Consider the following 20,372-nt stretch of genomic DNA (forward strand, 5'->3'; position numbering starts at 1 on the left):
GTATTCGCTTATCAGATGACGATAACTTTCCTCGAAACAGTCTACTGATGACTAAACAGGAACCTTTTTATGAGGAAGAGACGTACCGTCAAATTTTTCAATTCGAGTTTGTAAATTCTATCTAAGTTGCAGATATAAACTAAGATAAATATTGATGTACGCTCTTGAGATTTATTTGTTCTGAAAAGTGTAATTTGTAAATTTTTTCCAATAATTGTTGACGATACAAATAACTTTCCAATAGCCTATAGATATTGTACGGCTTTATTTGATCAATTAATTAAAAAATGGTCAGGTAAACACAATTTCTAAAATGTATTTGAAACACAAAGTCATGTACAAATTAAATTATAAACTTGTTCTATTATAATTCCATTTTGTTTTAGAGAAAATAAGCGAGACAAATGTATTTTTGGATATTGGAAATGTAACATAACACAATGCAATCTGCATCTTTTTGTTTTTGATGGCAGGAAAACGGTATTAACACGGTATTCCATTGTAACTGGACGAACAAAATACTCAATTTCCTTGCCGCTATAAAAATTATACACGGACGAGTGTCGGAATAATTTGTCAGATAACTACAAGTATATAAAGCCGATGGCTGCATTCGACTATTCCTGAGTCGTGAAAAGAATAATTTGTTAACTTTTTAAAATTTTTATAGAAGTAGTGATTACTCTTTATAGAGATGAATATATTGACGACACTAATTACGACGATGCTCGGTACGTTGTCCATGCACATAATAAAGTGGACCGTAGTGAATTATATTGCGTTATATTGAGGATATTTAATCTCGACTTTATTAGAGGATACATTGATATTGCGAACGTGTACGCAGGTGACGTAATCGCGACGGGGGTCATTAATATTCGCGAGTTTGCAGGATTTAGTAGGATATACGTTACTGCAGAAGAGAATAGCCAAGTGTATTCATCATTGACATTTATTTGCGTGGACGGCACCGTAATGCCATTAGCGAACGTTTGCGATGGTATCCCTCACTGTCCGGACTCGTCGGACGAAGTCGGAACACTGTGCCGTCACATTGTGTAAGAAGACATTTTCCGTTAACTTTTGCCATTAGTCTAACTACACAAAGAACATCACAAAGAACCGGATATTCTTCCAACTAATATGGTTAAAGCATAGATAAGGCTTTTTTATCCGTTATTTTATTACGCTTACGTGTATTTACATTCTGTTATATATTCGAGAAAACTTAAATATTTTTTTTACGCGTTTGTTTTTTTATTTCGATGTTATAGCATTTTAGCCACAAAAATGTATTTGCAGATCTATATTTCTACATTTCTTTCCACACGCATGCATATGTATACATTTCTTTCTCAATGTAATTAATAAAATATGCTCGTAATTATCAGAGTTAGGTGAGTTAATATATTCTTTTAACTAAATTAAATTAAAATTAATAGATTATAAATTTAATTTAGTTAAGTTAAAAATTACATAAATAAAAAACTAACTCACAAGGGAACCTCGCGAACTCGAAAATTCAGATTTTAATAAAACTTGGCATAAATGTAGAGGGGGTAAATACATAAATTTGAAAATTTTTAGTTGGTGCCCAAAAACGGTTTGAAGGGGTGAAACCACCCTTCAAAGTTGAGATGAAGGGTGGTTTTATCCCTTCAAACCGTTTTTGGGCACCAACTAAAAATTTCTAAATTCATGTATTTACCCCGCTTTACATTTATGCCAAGTTTCATTAAAATCAGAATTTATGGGTTTTCGCGAGGTTTCCTTGTCAAAGTATTGTAAAAATTCATTATTTTCCGCAATCGTCAGCCTATTGCAGAAATTATTTTTTACAATCCTTTGTGTATTGTAAAAACTCGATAGTTTCTGCAATTGTCAGCCTATTGTAGAAACTTAGTTTTTACAACGCTCTGTGTATTGTAAAAACTCGATAGTTTATGCAATTGTCAGCCTATTGCAGAAACTTAGTTTTTACAAAGCTCTGTGTATTGTAAAAACTCGATAGTTTCTGCAATTGTCAGCCTGTTGCAGAAACTTAGTTTTTACAAAGCTCTGTGTATTGTAAAAACTCGATAGTTTCTGCAATTGTCAGCCTGTTGCAGAAACTTAGTTTTTACAATGCTCTGTGTATTGTAAAAACTCGATAATTTCTGCAATTGTCAGCCTAAAAAAGTTAATAAGTTAAAGTTTATACGTTATAAAAATAACTTTTAAAGTTAAAAATAAAATTGTTTAAAACTAAATTAAATTAACTAAATTAAATCAAAAGTTATTAACTTTTTAACTTTAATATTAACTTTCAATTTCTTAACTAGTTACTACCCAACCCTGGTAATTACTGGCATATATACAAGTTAATTTATACAATAATTAAAAATTGTATATTAATTTTTTTTCGCAGTTGTCCCACATATATGTATAGATGCAACTACGGTGCCTGCGTGAGTCGCGCGACGCGATGCAACGGTCTTGTCGATTGTGTGGACGCCAGCGATGAGATCGCATGCGATCGAGATGCTAACGATATTTGTTCTGATAGAGATTTCCAATGTTCTGCTGTTTATCAAGAGTGCATACCTCTCGCCGAGGTGTGCAATGGTGTGTAATCCCCAGATTAATTTTGACGACAAAATGAATTTTCACGTACTCACTAAAAAGAGACTCTAGTAGATCATTTAAGACTTTAAAGAAGTATTTTGAAAAAATGTCAGATATACAAAGAAAGAAAGATACTACTCTATAATGGGATAGTGGTGAGGAATAGATTAAGATAATTTGGTATTAGATTATGTACATCATAAGAACGAATGTATTTCGTCAGTTTTGTATTTGGAAAAAGTTTTTATCTTTGTGTTCTCTCCGCTTCTCTCTCAGGCTATAGAGATTGTTTGGACGGGAGCGATGAAAATACAACGATCTGCCGCGAGTATGTGTGCCCCGAGCACACGTTCCGCTGCTCGTACGGCGGTTGCGTTCACCAGGAGGTGATTTGCGACGGTGTAAAGGATTGCGTCGACGGCACCGATGAGGACTCGAGCACCTGCGCGACTGCCGACTGCGAGGATCAAGAATGTTCGCGATGCCGGTTGGTTATTTGATTGGGCTAATCTCTTTTTTTTTTGTTGATTTAATAATTGTTGATTGAAATTTAGATAGTATATGACATGCTTTATTTTCGTAGAGGTGAAGAATTCGCGTGCGAGAACGGACGACAATGCTTGCCGACAGCTAAAGTGTGCGATGGTACTCGGCATTGCGCGGATGCTTCTGACGAAACTGCAGAACTGTGTGAAGCACGTGAGTACGTATGTCGAATAAAATTTACGATTAAGATTGAATTTTTATGTAATTACAATAATATTAATCAATATTTAAAAATTAACGAATGCTAATTATCAAATATTATAACATTACTATAATATTATTAATTTTATTTCAATAATAATTTTTCTGCAAGGTATCTATCTTTTGCAGCATTTGCAGAATATCATTCTTCACGAAGTTACATGGCATAGATTATAGACCATTAATTAATGTTCTTTATCTTCACAGATGTCCTGAAAATTGGTTTCGCTGCGCCTACGGCGGATGCATTCGATCGGAGTTGAAGTGCAATTCTCAACTGAATTGTCACGATTGGAGCGACGAGGATGAATCGCTATGCGGGATAACGTTGCCCGAAGGTGCCTGCCGATTGCCCGCCGCAAAAGCAGGGACCCATTATATCGTGAACGAGTGTTCCAGATGTCGGCCGGGCGAAGTTGTTCCTGAGCTCACTCGTCTCGATTACGCATGCGACGCCGAGGACTCCTTACAAGGTGCCAGTGAAATTTATTGTCAGAATAACCGGTGGTCTCCCGGTATTCCGAGCTGTGTATTGAGTAAGTAAAGTTTTGCATTAAAAAAAAATATTTATAAAAAAAATATATATATATAACTGGCTCATATTAGATACATATGTAACCAACATGGTTTAAGTGCTACCTTTTTTTGAAATCTTTACTATACTTATAGATATTCCATATATTTCTTATTTTAAATCTGACTCTTATTTTTCAATTCAAAAAATTAGAAAAATCCTCAAAGCTTAGGTGTGCCATATTGAGATACTTTACCGTTGTTAGGACGAAGCGGCGATTCTTGATTTTCTACTAAATAAGTTATTTATTTATTTATTATTATAAGCTGAATGATTTATTCAAATTAATTATTTATTGACAAATATATGTAACGTATTTTAGGAAATGAAACGGACGGAATAACGTGCCCGGCACCGTCCGAGGCGCACGATACGATTAAACGGTGCGAGGCAATGTGGGGTCCTCATAAGGGGTGGCTACCTTGCAATCGACCCCTTCCGGTTGGCACGCGAGTTTTCCTCGAATGTCCGGCATTTTACGAACGTCGCAAAGGATCTTCCAGTGTCATGTGCCTTCACGACGGCACGTGGAGCCAATCGTTTCTGAGTTGTACTCCAGTCTGCGGGATAAGGGATTCCACAGGTTTGACAATTGACAGGTTACTCACTTTCCATGTATTTTCTATATATTTTTTTCTTGTTATGCAAAAACCTTTTTTCCGCATAAAATGGTACTTATACTTAAATGTGTTAATTTATACAAGAAACGTTAACACTCTTAGCGGCGGCTATGATTGTAAAGGGGTGGCAGGTCGAGAGGGAGGAGACACTGCCCTGGCAAGCCACCCTCTTTTCGCACGAGGACGGTCAGTGGACATTCTTCTGTGGCGGCACATTAATAGCGGAACGGATCGTGCTAACTGCCGGTCATTGCGTTTGGAAGACCGAGGCAGACACGATGCGCGTAGCTTTAGGAATTCTTGTGAGTGACTTGAGTCAAGCGGGGGAAAACGCGCAAGTGATCGACGTGGAGAGTATCGAGCTGCAAAGCGCGTATCAAGATCATGAGAGTAACTACGGTTCGGACATCGCGTTGTTGATTTTGAAGAAAACTGTGACCATCAACTCAGTCGTCGGACCAGTTTGCCTTCCTTTGCATTCCGATACGACGTTACTCGAATATCAGCGAAACGGTGGACTTGGATTAGTTGGTGGTATAAATCTGGATCTTGCATTAAAAATATGAGATAAGAAAGTTAGAAAAGTGAAGTTAACAAGAAAATTGAATGTCCTTATTTAGAAATATAAAATTTTTTATTTGATATATACATTCAATAAATTCTTTGTGGTTTTTGATCTTATTTTATATACAAGTTGTTTATGAAATCCACATTTTCTGCGGAAGAAAAAAATATATTAGTGTGTTTTATTCCAAAGATAATATTTTTATTGTTTTATATTACATTGCTTAAAAAATATTTAACAAATTTAAAAGTCTTTAATTATACAGTTATTTGGTAATAAATGGATTTCTTCCTAACTAAATGAATTAACATTTCCTAAAACTTGAAAAATTTTTTAGGTATGGGGCTGACGGAGAATGATACGTTTAGTTCGGTCTTGAGGATAACTACAATGAAAATTATTTCCGACGACGAGTGTCGTCAGCACCAAAACCGGGACTTTCGAAAATATTTAACGTACACTTCCTTCTGCGCCGGATGGGCAAATGGTACTGGGGTATGCAATGGAGACAGTGGCGGCGGTTTGGTGCTTCAGCGACCGAACTCCAGTATTTGGGAGGTTCACGGAATCGTTTCCATAAGCCCACGAAAATTAGGTACCAACGTATGTGATTCGAACTTCTATGCTGTTTTCACAAAGGTATCACATTAACATCAATATATTTATAAATGATGAATATATTGAAAATCTCCGTAACATGTAATAACTTTATATAATTTAAGAATTATTTTTAAATAAAGTCTGTTAACGCTTTTTGTTACATTTCTTATAATATTTTTTGTGCAAAATAATTGTTAGTTATTACATCAGATTATTGTGATAGAATTATACATTATATGAGAATAAATTCTAATATTAATTAATAACGCGCGCGTAATTTATAATATTAATAGATTTACAATATTTTGATGTTGTTACAGGTTGCTATGTACACAAATTGGATTTACGAAGTGATTGAGAGCATACCTGCAATTGGTTTACTTGACTTTGATCGACAACCAAATAGAGACGACATTATTATTTAAACAATTATAAATTAAGTTAATTTTAATTATAATATATATTTAAATAAACATAAATTTACATATTTAATTAAATGTGGCTCATTTTAATTTCTTGTTTTTAAGTTTGTTTTACATAGGTAACTTAAAATTTTTATAAGGTACAGGCTGCGTTCCTTTTGAAGTTTACAAAGTTGTGAGCATTATTTCATCCTTGTTGTGCATTAAATATTAAACAAGAACAAATAATGGTTACAAGCATTATTAGTATCAAAGAAAACATATCAATTATTAGTATAAATTATCGATTTAACTATATCACTATATCACTAACAATAAGTTAAATGCCGTTTCTATTAAGTTTCCCCTTTTTTTCTTCAGAAACAAAAGAATATTTTCTCTCGAGCACAGAGCAAAAATAAATACTAATAACATGTCAAAACAGAAATAAAGTTTTTAATTTTCAAGATATTAATTAAAGATATTAATTATGCATTTTTAAATAATCCGTTTGATTGTTGAATCTCATTTTAGACGTAGGTGTTACAATTCTATACATTTATACGTCAGCATGACGAACCTTTTAACGACAACCGTAAGTATTATGGTTATAATAAAATTAGAATGAATAACATGTTTTAATAAGTAAAATATAACAAAACGAACAAAAAAATTAAAGAATACAGATTAATAAACAATACAAACTTTAATATATTAACCCTTTTAGAAGAGTTAATATACTTTTGAAAATATGAAACTGATATATTACCAAAATATTTCTACATTTAATATCATTTTTTATAAAAATATTTTTCTGCATATATATTAATTTCTGTGCCAATAATCAAATAACAAAATTAATCGTTTTGATGCAAGAGAAACAGGAAGTAAAAAAAACATTCAGAACGGATGAGTTAGCAACAGGCATAAGGTATGATGACGTGTACATCTCACCGAGTCATATAAAATTTAACGAAACTTTCGAAGGAGTTACGCATCGGCAGCGTATTACTATCAAGAATGTCGGGTATAAACCTGCGCTTATTAAAATTAGTCATCCAAATTCCATAGTAAATATCAATAAGAATTATTAGATAATTAAAAATTTTTAAGAAACAAAAAATTCTCTATAATTAATTTTTTCTCGATAGGCTTTTCAAGTAAAAGCTTTTAAAAGTGGCATATGGGTGAGTCCTGGATTAAGTATAACAACATATGTAACTTACACGTTCAAAAGAACGTCTATATCCCATGCAATAATTCCGATTGAGATCAATGGAAAGGTATTCGAATATTACGTGACATCTACCCGAATCACTGAATATATCAGTATTGAACCGAAGTTAATAGATTTTGGTACTATTGACATTGGTTATTCGTCCGGTATAAAAATAATAACAATCCGTAACGAAGGAAATAAAAGTACCAGGTACTTGTATTATTCGTGAATTTTTTTTACATTGAAACGCATGCAATTGCAATCTATTTTTTTACCTTTATTATATAAGGAAATATTTTCAGAGTGCTTTTTTGTTTCTTTATTTCTTTATTATATGAAAAGACATATTAATTTCTTATATCATTTCTTTATAAATATAAATTAGTTTTAATGTGTTAAATTTTTTGCGTATAATTTATATTATTATTTAAATAAAAAGTAAGTTAAAAATATCACAATAAAGAAGTATGTTTGATACATGATAGAATAATTTGATAAAAATATAAAATTTCCAGATTTTCAATTGATATTGGGCCAAATGATCTAGACTTGGTAATAAAGCCTCTTCGTGGAAAAATCGGTCCAGAAAAAGAAGTAAAACTTCAAGTCGAATTAATAGGCGTAAATGAAGGCATCTTTTGCAATGAATTTTGGTAAAAAATTCTTGCTTTTTATTTTCTTAATTTTCGTTATCACAGGAAAAATTCATACAAATTTTCTCAGGATTAAGTCCACTCCGAATATACGTGTTCCCGTCAAAGTGCACGTCATCATACCGAAACTGGTAGTTTATCACCCAAATACAACCGGAGATTTCACCCTCATCGATTTTCCACCTACAGTAGAAAATACCAATAGGTATGACACCTTCGTCCTACGTAATCTTTCGTCTCGAGCATCCAGTTACGTTGTCCTCGGTGAAATCGATAACAAAGTAAAATGCATTCGGGTACGATTACATTAATACTTTAATACTTAATTACAGTAATGAATAATAATAAGCGATGATTATAAAGCCATAAAGTAATTATAATTTGGACACTTTCTATTTAAAACTATTGTAATCTATATTTAGATTTAATAAAATTTATATTTATGTAAGTATTATAAAAATTCTTATTTACAATTATTATTTTAAAAATTATTACTTTGCACTATTGGTATATGCAAAAAAATGTTGGACGCAAATAATCAAAATTATTATTTTTAAACTAGAATCTTTGGCTGCATAAATCTTTTTTAATTTTTATCTGTTAATTATTTCTCTGTTTCTTTGATGTCATTAATTGATACTACGTAATATATAAGTAGGTTTTATTAAAATTATTGTTGCAGGATATTCGCAATCAATACCCGATTTTTAATGTCTTTGAGATTCAGCCTCTCGAAGGGCGAATAAATCCATTTCAAGGTATCATCTTTGAAGTAAAGTGAGTTCAATTATCACAATTGTTGCATGTTGAATAATCTTTATGAAAAAAAACAAATATGTTATACATTAAAAAAACACTATCTAATAAATAATTTTAGATTTTCACCAATGAAAACATTATTGCAAAGGGGAAAAGAACAAGAACAAAAGCCGCCGAGAAAATGTAAAGATCCAAGTTGGCAAATTACGGATTTTATGCAATTTATCAGAATAGTCAAAGTACATTTTAGAGAATCGAAAGGTACCAATGTGTTCCCTTTGATTTATTTGCATTGAGAAATCAACTAAATAAATTTTTATTTAAATAATGTTTCTATAGGAATTGATCTTGTAAAAGACGGAGCAATGGATAACGTATTATTGCAGAAAATTTATATGCGTGAGTAATTTCTTTCTAACAATTTAATATCTTAAAAAGATTGATTAATTAATTTCTTTGGCATACATATTTTAACAGAAGATTCAGAAATGGACATTTCATCCGTGTTAAGGTCCTTTGGGTTATACGTTGAATCAAGAACCTACGATATAACAAAGCTCTGCCTTTACGGTGAAGTAGAAGGGGTGCGATTGCATCTCGAACCTGACACCCTCTATTTTGGAGACTTAATTGTCGGCCAGACATCACAGCGCGTTCTTCGCTTAACAAATCCTTCTGCTGTAGCGCCAATATATCTAGAATGTCTATCGAATGCAGCTGCACGCTGTTACCCGAATTACATGAGACTCAAACCGAAAACATCAATCGAAGTTCTTGTTAAAGTTTGCGGTAAAGAAAGCAGTAAGTAAATACTACAATTTTGCTTCTGTATTATATTTTAATATTCTTCGTTTACGTATCTGGATATTCTATTGACAAGCTAATTCGAACATTGTACAAGGCGCCTGATAATTTATTTTTGTAGCTAAACCTTCTTTCAAGTTGTTCTTCAATGTCATAACAAATTCTTACGACTCGACCGCATCAAGACGAAGCTTCAAAAAAATAAAAGTTGGGAGTTACTTTGTTAAATGCACAGTGAATATTATTTTCAAGTCCAAGAAAGAACTTTTAAGTAAGTCCGTGTAAAAAAATTCAGTCGGTAAATATTTAAATTTTTTAACTTAATTTCTTAACTTAATTTTTTAATAAAGGTAAAAAAAGTTTGCCGACAAAGATAACAGATGACGACGAGGAAATTATAAAACGTCTTTTACGTTCACCCAAATGGAAGGTGTTATATAAAGACTATTCAAAAATAATAAGTAGATATTTTGCGGAAAGTGTAAAATATCCGTTGAAAAAATCGATTTCCGCAATCAAGGCAGCTGTGTTGATACCTTTATCGCCTTTACAAATATATAAAGTCCACATCTATCCAGCAACCTTCACTTTTGGAATGGTAATGTATAATCGGAATATAAAACAGTAAATTCACGAACAAATTACTGAAAAATTTATTATTTTAAAAAGACCTTTTCTTAAAAAAATGATATATAAGTTATAAATATTAAAATTTAATATCTGTCCTTTTTCTTTGAAAATTATAACAAATTATACGAACAAGAGTAACGATTTTATTAATAAAAGCTTGTTAAATTATTTTAACCATGGACATCGAGTGATTGATAGGTAGCACTGAATAGTCTCAACTATCGTCGTTTGGTTGTGAAAAATACGAACGATATTCCAGTGATGATACGATTGATAAGTTTGTCAACCAAGTGCATAAACTTTCCGGAAGGTAATTTAATAATCGTGCAACCGGACTCGACAATAACAAAATTAATCGAGTATTTTGCGGATGAAATGGGCAAGTTTAACGGATATATCAATTATGTGATTAACGACAATCATTCTTTTGAGCTTAATATCACTGCTTGTATCGTTCATAAGCATCTGTATATCGATAAGAAAGAGATTGAATTTGGGAAGGAATGGTTGAGAGAAGAAGTTTATCAACCAATGGCCACTGTTGCTCGAATTACAAACAAATTGGACGCAAACATACGTTTTAGGTAAAATGCATTTTCTTCTGTATAAAAAAGGATAATTTGTCTAATAAAAAAAAATTTTTTAATGATCAAGAGGCATGGTAGTGTCTCGCGCCAAGTGTACGCGCAGGAGTCAGCTGGACATCTGTTACGCGAAACATCGTCTCAAAAAAATTTTTTTAATTTTAATATTGTAATAATTATTTCAACAGTATAATAGTCATTTAAAGATTTCAATTTGTCTTTTAACAATATTGTTAAATTGACTATTATTTACTTTCTTGTATCTTTTCTAAAAACGTAATTTTGTCTAAAACACAAAATTAAAAAACGAGAAGTTTCTCAGGCAATTTATTGGTCTAATATTAATATACGATTTAAAATCTATACATGGTTTTTTCTTAAATTCTTTTGATAATAGTGAGAGATTTTTTATTTTAAGAATGATCAACTGTAAAAGAATAATTGAATCTGTTTGAGCGTTTGAAATCTTAATACGCAGGAGAATTTTCGACGAATAATTTGAACAGTTAAAGTGCAGAATAATAAACCTTTTACAGGTGGGAAGTACCGGTGACGGCTGGGTTCTACGTAGAACCGAGATCGGGTACCGTACGAGGTAACGCTACTCTATGTGTTTACGTGTGCTACGAGACCGATAACAGGGATAATTATGCTCGAGCGATAATGAAGTGTGAGAACGGAAGTCGCATGTCCTTGCGACTTAGCGCGCCGCAATTCGTACCGAGGGTCGAATTTGCGAGTGACAGCGCGAATCTCGGAGACATACCCCTCAATTTACCAACGAGGGTGATCGCCATCCTCCAAAATTTCGAGTTCAATGAGGTGATATACGAGATAGATAGCGCGTCGCTGATACGCGGCTGCAATGTTAATCAACTGCGAGGGAAAATATCTCCGCGTGGTATCGCAATTCTTGAGGTGCGTTTCTTCAACAGTTACTCATTGTTACTCATTGTTAATAATATTTTACGCAAAGAATCGTTTTGTTAAAGAGCCTAAAAATTTAATAATTTCAATATGAAGAACGTTCAAGCACGATGAGCAGTGCTGCGAATAAATTTTGACGTTTTAATAACTAACTTGAATATTTATACATAATTATTTTAATCGTCTAAATTATTTTTTAGTTTTATATTTGTTAAATTCTTAGGCACTTTAGCAAAATTGTGCTCTTTGTGTTTATAATACGCAAACGGTATTTATTCGTCGCTTAGGTAAACCTTACGTTCGACGTTTGCTGTCACTTTTCTACCGTAATAGTCGTCACGATACAAGGGTCCCTACAGTTACCGTACAGAATAAACGGCAATGTGTCATTTCCGCGATTGAAGCTTCTGCCGCGACAAATAGGCTTAAAACGTCTCAGCATCGATGCCTCTCAAACTCACCAGATAACAGCCACAAATGTTGGGACAACGGTACTGAAGCTGCAAGTTTTGTTGGAAGAATATCCAGAATTTTGCATCTCTTTGTCGCCAAGTGACAATAGAAGTTCCGAAATAAGTAAGAACTTTTAGTGATATAAAAATAATAAAATAAAAAATATCTCTTAAATAAAAAAAAACATTTTTCTTAAGAGATATAATTTTAATAGTTAATAATTCGAAAATTATGAATTTTATCTGACAAATCAGTTAATTTGACTGCAATTTGTATATTAAATAAAAAGGTACGGAAGGGATAATCATCGCTCCAAGTGCAAGTCAAAATCTTTATCTGCATTTTCAACCAGTCGATCTGGCCAATTATGCTTTCTATTTGCCGATCGTGATAAATCAGCTGCTCGGCCCAGTATCGCTGCTGAATCCTAAAAGCGTTCAACCGGCGGAATTTTTGAAATCTCATGAAGCTCATTATACGCATTTATCAGGTTTTACCATGACACCATTGCCTGATAAGCTGCCGACTGTATCTATTGATTTTACCGTGGCTGGTCATATTGTTTTCTTCAGTAAACTTTTATTTTATTTCAACGCAGCAACTAACAAAGTAAGATTTTGTTCCGATAAAACAAAAAAAACCAAAAGTACATGCAGGAAAAATTTGTAATGATACAAAATGTTTTTGTACATGTAAATTTTGTAATTCTGGAAAACTATTGTGGGTGAATTTTCATCCAAGTGATAATTCCACTTTATTACAATTTTTGTTATATTAAAATTTTGATAATTTAAAACAATAAGAAATTAATAAGACTTTGTTTACATTAAAAAATGTTAATTTAATTATTTTAACAACTTATAAAATGGAAAAAAGTGTTTTAAAAAAATCTTAATTTTGTGGTTAAATTTTCACTCGGAGTATAAAGTGTCACATATTTCAAAATATTATCAAAAATTAAAAAACTGCACAGACTGTTTAATTATTACGTTTGAATATCACTATAAAATTTAAACATAGTTCTTTTATTAATTCAAAAGTTGCTTAATTTTTCTCTTACTCTAGATTCTCATGTAAAATCGCGTTTTGTAGTACAGAAAAATAAGAGTAGCATATGATAAAACAAGACTAAAAAATTTCTACATTTGATCGGAGCATTTCAAGCCTCTCAATCGTTTATTATTCCGCCAGCTGTCCGAGGAATTGTTCATAGAGAATCGGGTGTCGAGGGAAACAGTAATATCGCTAAATATTGAGGAGCTCAACAAAGCTGATTGCCCATTCGCCATAAAGTGGTCTCACGGTGCGGAAATTAGCAGAACGTCGGATTCGATTGTGTGCACCTTACGTCCCGGCGATAGCGTCTCTCTTGTTCTTGAGTTCGAGCCGAGGAGACGCGGCAGCTTTAGTGCGGAGGTACCGATATACGTTCGCGGTGAGCTCGGCGACGGCGTCTTCAATAAATTACATCTCAACGGCGAGTTCCCCGCCAGTTCGATCGACGTCGAGCCGACGGAGATATATTTTACGCCTGTTCCTCTCGGCACAGCGGTAGAGGAAAAGTTTAGGATCCGTGCGAGGTACTTTGATAACACGGCCTTTCTACGGTCGAACTTTTTGACGACGTCGCGATGCAGCGGCGATTACAGAGACGAGTTGTTACGCGTCGAGTTTCTAAACGGCAACGTCGTCCCTCCCCGATCGTGAGTACTTTCCCTCTCGCAAGTTTGTATCACTAAAAAGATACCGATGAACAATCGTAATTTAATAATTTTTGTAATGTAGCTAGAATTACTTTTCCGCTTGTGCTAATTGACAAAAGGAACACTATATATATGTAAGAATATTTACAATTGCTTTTTGGTTGCAAGACACGTGGATCTTGAAGCAAGAGTAACGTTCAAGAGCAATCAACCAGTATCGTTTTGCTTAATTATTGAGTTAACGGACGATCGTGAGCTTGCCACGTGTTTTTTAACAGTATATGCAACAGCGGATAACAGTTTGTTAACGACATACATGTACCAAATGAAATTCGTCGATAAAACGTACACTAAATATTTGGAGAAACCTGTCTCATGTCCGACAGTATCATCGGATAGTGCAACAGACGAGGATGATTACGACATTGACGAAATTCTTCATAAAAGCAAATATGTGAGTTTCTATATTCTCACGTTTTGCGATTTGCCTTGTAACAGACATTTCAAAAAAGTAAAAATTAATACAATTTCGCTAAATTCAGTTTTTCGGACAGATATATGCGATATGATAATATCTTCGTGAATAAATTACAAAACGATTGGCATGTCTTATTTTAAACGATCTATATCCGATAAAATTTTATTACAACTTTGCAAACTTACCTGAGATAATTCGCCCCATATATAAAGATAGAATTCTGTTTATAATTTTATATGCCGCGTATATTTTAACGTATGTATTTTGATTCTTCGTGTTATAGTACATAAAATTGAACTTAATATATGTTTTACAAAAATATAAGCCGTAATATTAAACTTTAATGTATTCTTATAGCTTCCTGAAGTATCTTTGATGACAGAATAAATGTTATTTGCTGTACATTTTATTTATATAATCTATCTGTTTAAATCCAGAGCAAATTATTCAAATCAGGACTCAGCATTACGTCGCATTTTGATAATCAAAGTAAAAGTCGTTTTATCGATAAAACGACAGATTCAAAATTGCATCGGGACAAAGAGGTAAATGAAGTAGATAGTAAGAATATGCAAGTGGATGAAAAACAGACGCTGGACAATGAAAAACAAATATCAATTCATAAAAGATCTTCCACATTCTCTATCGCTTTCGGACCAAGAGACCGCAAAACTTCTGAACACTCTGAAAAATTGCTGCACTTTGATTGTTCCACTAATGATAGAAATGAGTAAGTTTCGAAATAAAACGTTGTCTTTAGTTCTGTCTTACATGTATGCATTTTTACTAGTGATTGCAGGAAATATATGGAGAGAATAATGATGTTTATGGAAGAATGGATGTATTCGGGTCCATTAAAATTTCGTTTTTATCCAAATATTCCTTACGGCATTACGGTAGCTTTTTCGTACTTCTTTACGAAAAAGAAATCATACATAGGAAATTCTAAACAAGAAGGCTACTCCCTTATGCTCTCATTCGTTGATATCCTCGAATCGCTCGTAGGATCAAATATTCACACTTACTTGGGAGAATTGTAATATTATATTATATTGTATTATAATATTTATGCGCTTACATATGTTTCCTTGTATACATTATCATTGTTTGTTCAAGATCAAAGCAGCCGTTACCTAAAAGTGACATCGAAAGAATCAATTATGTGCTTCAGTTGTATAACAAGATACTCGACTTTCTTCTATCTCAACGAGCGTATTTATTTCACGTCTCGCCGCAATTTCTTCTCAATTACAACGATTATCTAATTAGCATTGACATTGTACAGAGCAATGTTAGTAATAAATTATAAGCTTACCAATCTCTCTCTGTTTAGAATGAGATTTCTGGTGAAAACTTTTTTCAAAATTTTTTATATAATTTTTCAGATTTTTTATCTAAATTTCAGAATTTCTATGTAATTTTATAATTTTGTAGAAGATTTCTTAGATTTTTTAAATACAAAGAACACTTTTCAGAAATGTTGAGAAAAAGTCTATTGTACATATATGTAAATTTAGAAATATTCTACGATTTTTTATTCTATAATTTCTGATTAAGACTTATAAAAATTCGAAAAAATACTTTTAGAAATTATAAAATGAGAATATTTCCTAGAATATTTTAGAATTTATATAACATATATGAAAAATTTTAAAAAAAGAACGTAGATTTTCTTAGTGTCTTTCAAAAAAGTTTATCAATTTGTATAAAATTCTGAAAAAAAAATTTTGCTAGAAATGAATAGGATTTAATCCAACATGTAATAAATGAAACTCAAATATAACTCCATAAAGGTTTGGTTGTCAATTTCAGGTACAAAGAAAGAAACTTTTCGGTACGAATTGCATGTCACGCAAACGGATGTCACGACAATTATTCGAATCGCGAAATAAGCAATGTTGGTTGGATGTGATTCTGCAGACGTACAAGTGTCTTGTACTCCGTAAAATACACGAGCACAAATTCGGGACGTCGCCACGTTCCTCGAGAAGATCCACGCATCGGGAATCGATAGTGTCGGCTACGTCGAGGTTCATTATTGCATTATTTTACAATCGCATCTCTAATCGGGTATATCTCTTTTCTCCTTCTTTTACCCCAGTTTGCCGAAACTTCACGAGAAAGCCATTCAAAGCATCATAAATTCGCCAAATTACAAATTCGCTTCCGATGACTTTGGCATGGAAGAAAAGTTTCTGTTGACTTGGCTGCGATATCATTACGAACAACAATGCGTGCGAGATTGGATGACCGATCACCGTATAATCCTGGATCCGCGAGAGAAGCAGGAGGTGGCGGAGCATCGCGCGATTCAAAATTTTCATTGCGATTTGTCGGACAGTCTCGTTTTAATCGCCGTCACTGCGGCCTACTGTCCCTTTCTCATCAACGAATACTTTAACAATTTGTACATTGTCCCGAGAAACAAACAAGAGGTAATTCAGCCAAGAGCATCCACAGAATTTTTTTCAAAAAGGGGGGGAAGCAAGTATTCCTTTTTATCCTACCGCTTTTCCACTGATTCGGGTGATCGTGCGCCATCAATTTCTTATAGGGAAGACTAACTGGATTGAAGATTAAAACGATATCAAGATTGTGCATTAAAAGTTATTAACTTTTGTAAGCATTGTTATAAACATTATTTTTTTTTACATAAATTTATTCAAATTACCATAATTGTTATAAAAATCAAAGAGGAAGACACAAATCAGAGAATATGATATTTAATTGATAATTAATAATAATCACGAGTTATTTACCGTTATTTTTAAGCTTTAACCGTGGTTATGTTACAATATAAACAATCCTGTTTATATTGTGAACTACATAATTAATGCTGTGTGCAGATACTACATAACGCTGTTTGTCTAATCACCGCTTGGCGGAAAATACGGCTTGGCTTCATAATTACGCCGACGCAATTAGTTAATCCGAATACAGTGCAAATGTTAATGCTGGTCGTCCATCTTTTCCAAGCTTTGCCGACGTATGTACCTCGCGCCAAGGTTTGTATTAATTATACTAATACCTTCTAAAGAGAGAACTTTAATCCTAAAACACAACCTCATATTACGTGTGTAAATCGGACATTTACTGTTATTTGCTTTATTATTGCAGATCAAATTTAGCTGCCCACTGTCGCAAACCGTAACAAGGCAAATAAGCGTTTTGAATCCGACAGACAACATTGTAAATTATTTATTGTTGCTCGTGAACAATGCAAATCATTCTTTTACCATCCTGAAGCCCGTATCGATCTTACGTTTAAGCGCGAACGGCAGTGGTCAAGTACAAATACAATTTCATGCGAATAAAATACGGAAAAATAGAAGTAAAGTATAAATTTTAAGTATTTTAGACTTTGCTCCTTATAAATCTTACTCGAAATATATAGGACATTCCATTTAACTTGACAAAATGACTTAAAATATCTCTATTACTTTCAATTAAATTAAGTGTTTGCAAGTATTATTCAAATAAGGAAATTTCTTTAAACTTTTACGCGTGATTTATTAATTCATAGCGTATTTGATACTCTGCGGACGGGCTATTGGACCACATTTCGGAAGAAATCAGACTATCGTCTTGGAGGGTCACATCGACAATCTAGGAATTGCGAGCGAATACACTGTACGCAGCAAACTATACGAGATTGTCGATATGAATTTGAGAATCAATATACCCTATCGAAATGAGGCGAAATACGATATATGGATGACGGACGAACGACCAACTGAACCCTGTAAGAAAAGACAGAATCGTTGAAATCCGAAGATTTTTAAGGCTTATTCATTATTGCAAATGCGGAAAATTTATTAAAACTCTTTTCAGTAAAAAAAAAACGATAGCTATTATATCTATTAACAATTGCTTTTTTGCAACGTGCTAAATTATTTGTTGTTAACTTTATTCTGCAGAAACGCTAATATTCGTTGATGTTTCACGTTTCTCAGATAATTTATTATTCTTAATTTTATAGTAAACAATACATGCCAATATACGTGGCATAATCGGGACCTGTATATTTTTAGCGACCCTGAAAATGACATCATGGCGCGAATTGCAAGCTAGGAAAATACCGAGAAGGCTATTTCTGAATCAAGAATCAATAGTTGTTGCCGAGGGTGCATCGGAGGCGCGTTTATCGATCAGCGTGGCGTGCATCGCACCTGAGCAACGGGAATTTTGGTTGATCTTTCAAGCGAAAACGGGCGACTTCATCATCAAAGTGAGCACCTGACAAGTACAAACGTAATTACTTTATACGACATACAAAAATTGGTGTAGACACAAGGTTGTCTATAAATGATAAACTATGGAGAAAAAATATATAGAGGAGTTAAAAAATTAAAAGTGAATGATTGATTCGATATTTTATAAAATCCTACAATTTTAATTAATCGTAACAGATAATTTCGATATGGCAAACATCAGTTAACGGTCACATCGTTGTCGAGTGGACGGCTGAAGAAAAATGTATTTGTTCAAATCAGCGAAGTGGCATAAGAGACACTTGCTCGTTTAACATTAGCGTGCCTATACCGTCCTGCAACGTTAAGCTCCAGAAATGTGTAGTCGAGATGTTTAAAAAGACTCTTGATTTGAAGGAACGTTTGTTCTGGTCCAAATACTCGAGTACGTCGTCCTAATGAATCGCATACATCCAAAAATATCAAAACGCTTATTCATTAAATTCTTTTTAGTCTATTTTGTAACCCTGTAGTCTTTTTATTTTGTGACTACAAATTCATAAACAAGATAATTGTTATTTATATTATTGTCTTTTTACTCATGATCAATTTTCAATCCTTTTCTCTTTCTCAATTGTTACTTTCAGATACCAATATCGAATTACAATTAATAAAATGGTTGATGGGAGATGATACTGATTCCGCGACTTTAGAATTTGTCCATGTTTTTAATACCGCAGTTACGTATAAAGTTGCGATTTCAGACAAATCAAGTCCTCTTATTCTACCAGAATGTTTCACTATACAAGGAAAGTAATATTCAAACACTTAATTTTTTTATATCGCATACAAGAAAATCAATTTAAAAGGACATATTTAATTTGTATATGCTATCTCCTTTAAAAATATAAAAATATTGTTATTCTACTATCATTTACCTTATAAATTCTTTAGAGATTTTTTAGACAAGTTAAATGCCATATTTATGTAAAATGTTTTCCACAAGAATTTTTATATTACAAATAATTATAAATCTAGCAAAATTTAAAAATTAAATTTGAAAATGTAAGAATAAAATGTAATTTTGTTTTTCATTAATTGTTATTAATCAAAAACAAAGTTATATAAATTTTTATATTAGATAAAGTAAATTTGAATTAAATCTTTCTGTTTTATCATTATTTCTTCATTCATCTCTTGTGCTCAACATAATAATTTTATAAAATATATTTTTCTATTATCTCCATAAATATATATTTTAATTTAAATGTATTGTATGTAAATAATCACATCTTTTCAGTGAAAATAGAACTTTTGATAATATATGTTCATATATGTCTAGATGTGAGATTGTCTACTCAGCAAGTTCCAATGATCATGCATATTCTACCAACGACTTCTCCATTGTATGAAGCGACGATCACTCTTACATCTTTGGATAATAAAGAACTTCGAGTATACATCATTAGCTGCTTACGATCGTAAAATTATCGTTATTAATATAATTGCACTTCAAATAAATGATATAGTAAATTATACAAACACAAATTTCAATCTTACTGTTTGTCTTGGTATAGAGAATTTAGTATTGTATCAATAAAAAATAAATAAGAAATGTGAAATAATAATAGTAATTATAATCATAATGTTTCTAATATGTTCTAATTTATTCATTAATAGTAGATTGCACCGAATCTCCGCAAGAAAAGTGATACAAGTTAAAATTTTTCGAATTTTGTATAAATTATGTTTAAAATACACATTGGTCTTTTATTCACAAAAGTTGATATCCTATGGACTAAAGACTCTCAGAAGATCAATTCCGGGGAGTGTGGAATTTGACGAGAGCTCGATTACCCAC

The 20,372-nt window shown here is 32.6% G+C and overlaps 4 protein-coding genes across 4 annotated transcripts; all 4 read left to right on the forward strand.

The window, feature by feature from the left end:
• The first annotated feature begins 694 nt into the window (after positions 1-694).
• LOC118645579 (modular serine protease-like) lies at positions 695-2,646 on the forward strand. Its single transcript, XM_036286946.1, has 3 exons — positions 695-731; positions 848-1,058; positions 2,408-2,646. The coding sequence occupies exons 1-3, from the start codon at positions 695-697 to the stop codon at positions 2,610-2,612; spliced, it is 453 nt and encodes a 150-aa protein (XP_036142839.1). The 3' UTR covers positions 2,613-2,646.
• Positions 2,647-2,795: 149 nt separating this feature from the next.
• LOC105836150 (modular serine protease) lies at positions 2,796-6,228 on the forward strand. The gene is made up of 7 exons (XM_036287323.1): positions 2,796-3,091; positions 3,188-3,307; positions 3,559-3,887; positions 4,248-4,515; positions 4,646-5,079; positions 5,448-5,749; positions 6,031-6,228. The coding sequence occupies exons 1-7, from the start codon at positions 2,814-2,816 to the stop codon at positions 6,133-6,135; spliced, it is 1,836 nt and encodes a 611-aa protein (XP_036143216.1). The 5' UTR covers positions 2,796-2,813; the 3' UTR covers positions 6,136-6,228.
• Positions 6,229-6,230: 2 nt separating this feature from the next.
• On the forward strand, positions 6,231-9,057 carry LOC118645691. The gene is made up of 7 exons (XM_036287322.1): positions 6,231-6,706; positions 6,990-7,181; positions 7,263-7,540; positions 7,846-7,983; positions 8,054-8,279; positions 8,666-8,760; positions 8,861-9,057. Exons 1-7 carry the CDS (start codon positions 6,683-6,685, stop codon positions 9,036-9,038), a joined length of 1,131 nt encoding a protein of 376 aa, XP_036143215.1. The 5' UTR covers positions 6,231-6,682; the 3' UTR covers positions 9,039-9,057.
• A 139-nt stretch (positions 9,058-9,196) lies between these two features.
• LOC105836149 (cilia- and flagella-associated protein 47) lies at positions 9,197-20,157 on the forward strand. The gene is made up of 22 exons (XM_036286947.1): positions 9,197-9,543; positions 9,668-9,817; positions 9,897-10,144; positions 10,375-10,760; positions 11,297-11,678; positions 11,975-12,263; positions 12,430-12,805; positions 13,238-13,247; positions 13,296-13,843; positions 14,012-14,422; positions 14,752-15,051; positions 15,112-15,357; positions 15,438-15,612; positions 16,134-16,351; positions 16,423-16,756; positions 17,168-17,326; positions 17,439-17,652; positions 17,845-18,063; positions 18,353-18,549; positions 18,731-18,956; positions 19,159-19,320; positions 19,854-20,157. The coding sequence occupies exons 1-22, from the start codon at positions 9,231-9,233 to the stop codon at positions 19,994-19,996; spliced, it is 5,706 nt and encodes a 1,901-aa protein (XP_036142840.1). The 5' UTR covers positions 9,197-9,230; the 3' UTR covers positions 19,997-20,157.
• Positions 20,158-20,372: the final 215 nt, after the last annotated feature.

Source organism: Monomorium pharaonis, chromosome 5 (assembly GCF_013373865.1).
Source record: "Monomorium pharaonis isolate MP-MQ-018 chromosome 5, ASM1337386v2, whole genome shotgun sequence".
Lineage (NCBI taxonomy): Eukaryota > Metazoa > Arthropoda > Insecta > Hymenoptera > Formicidae > Monomorium > Monomorium pharaonis.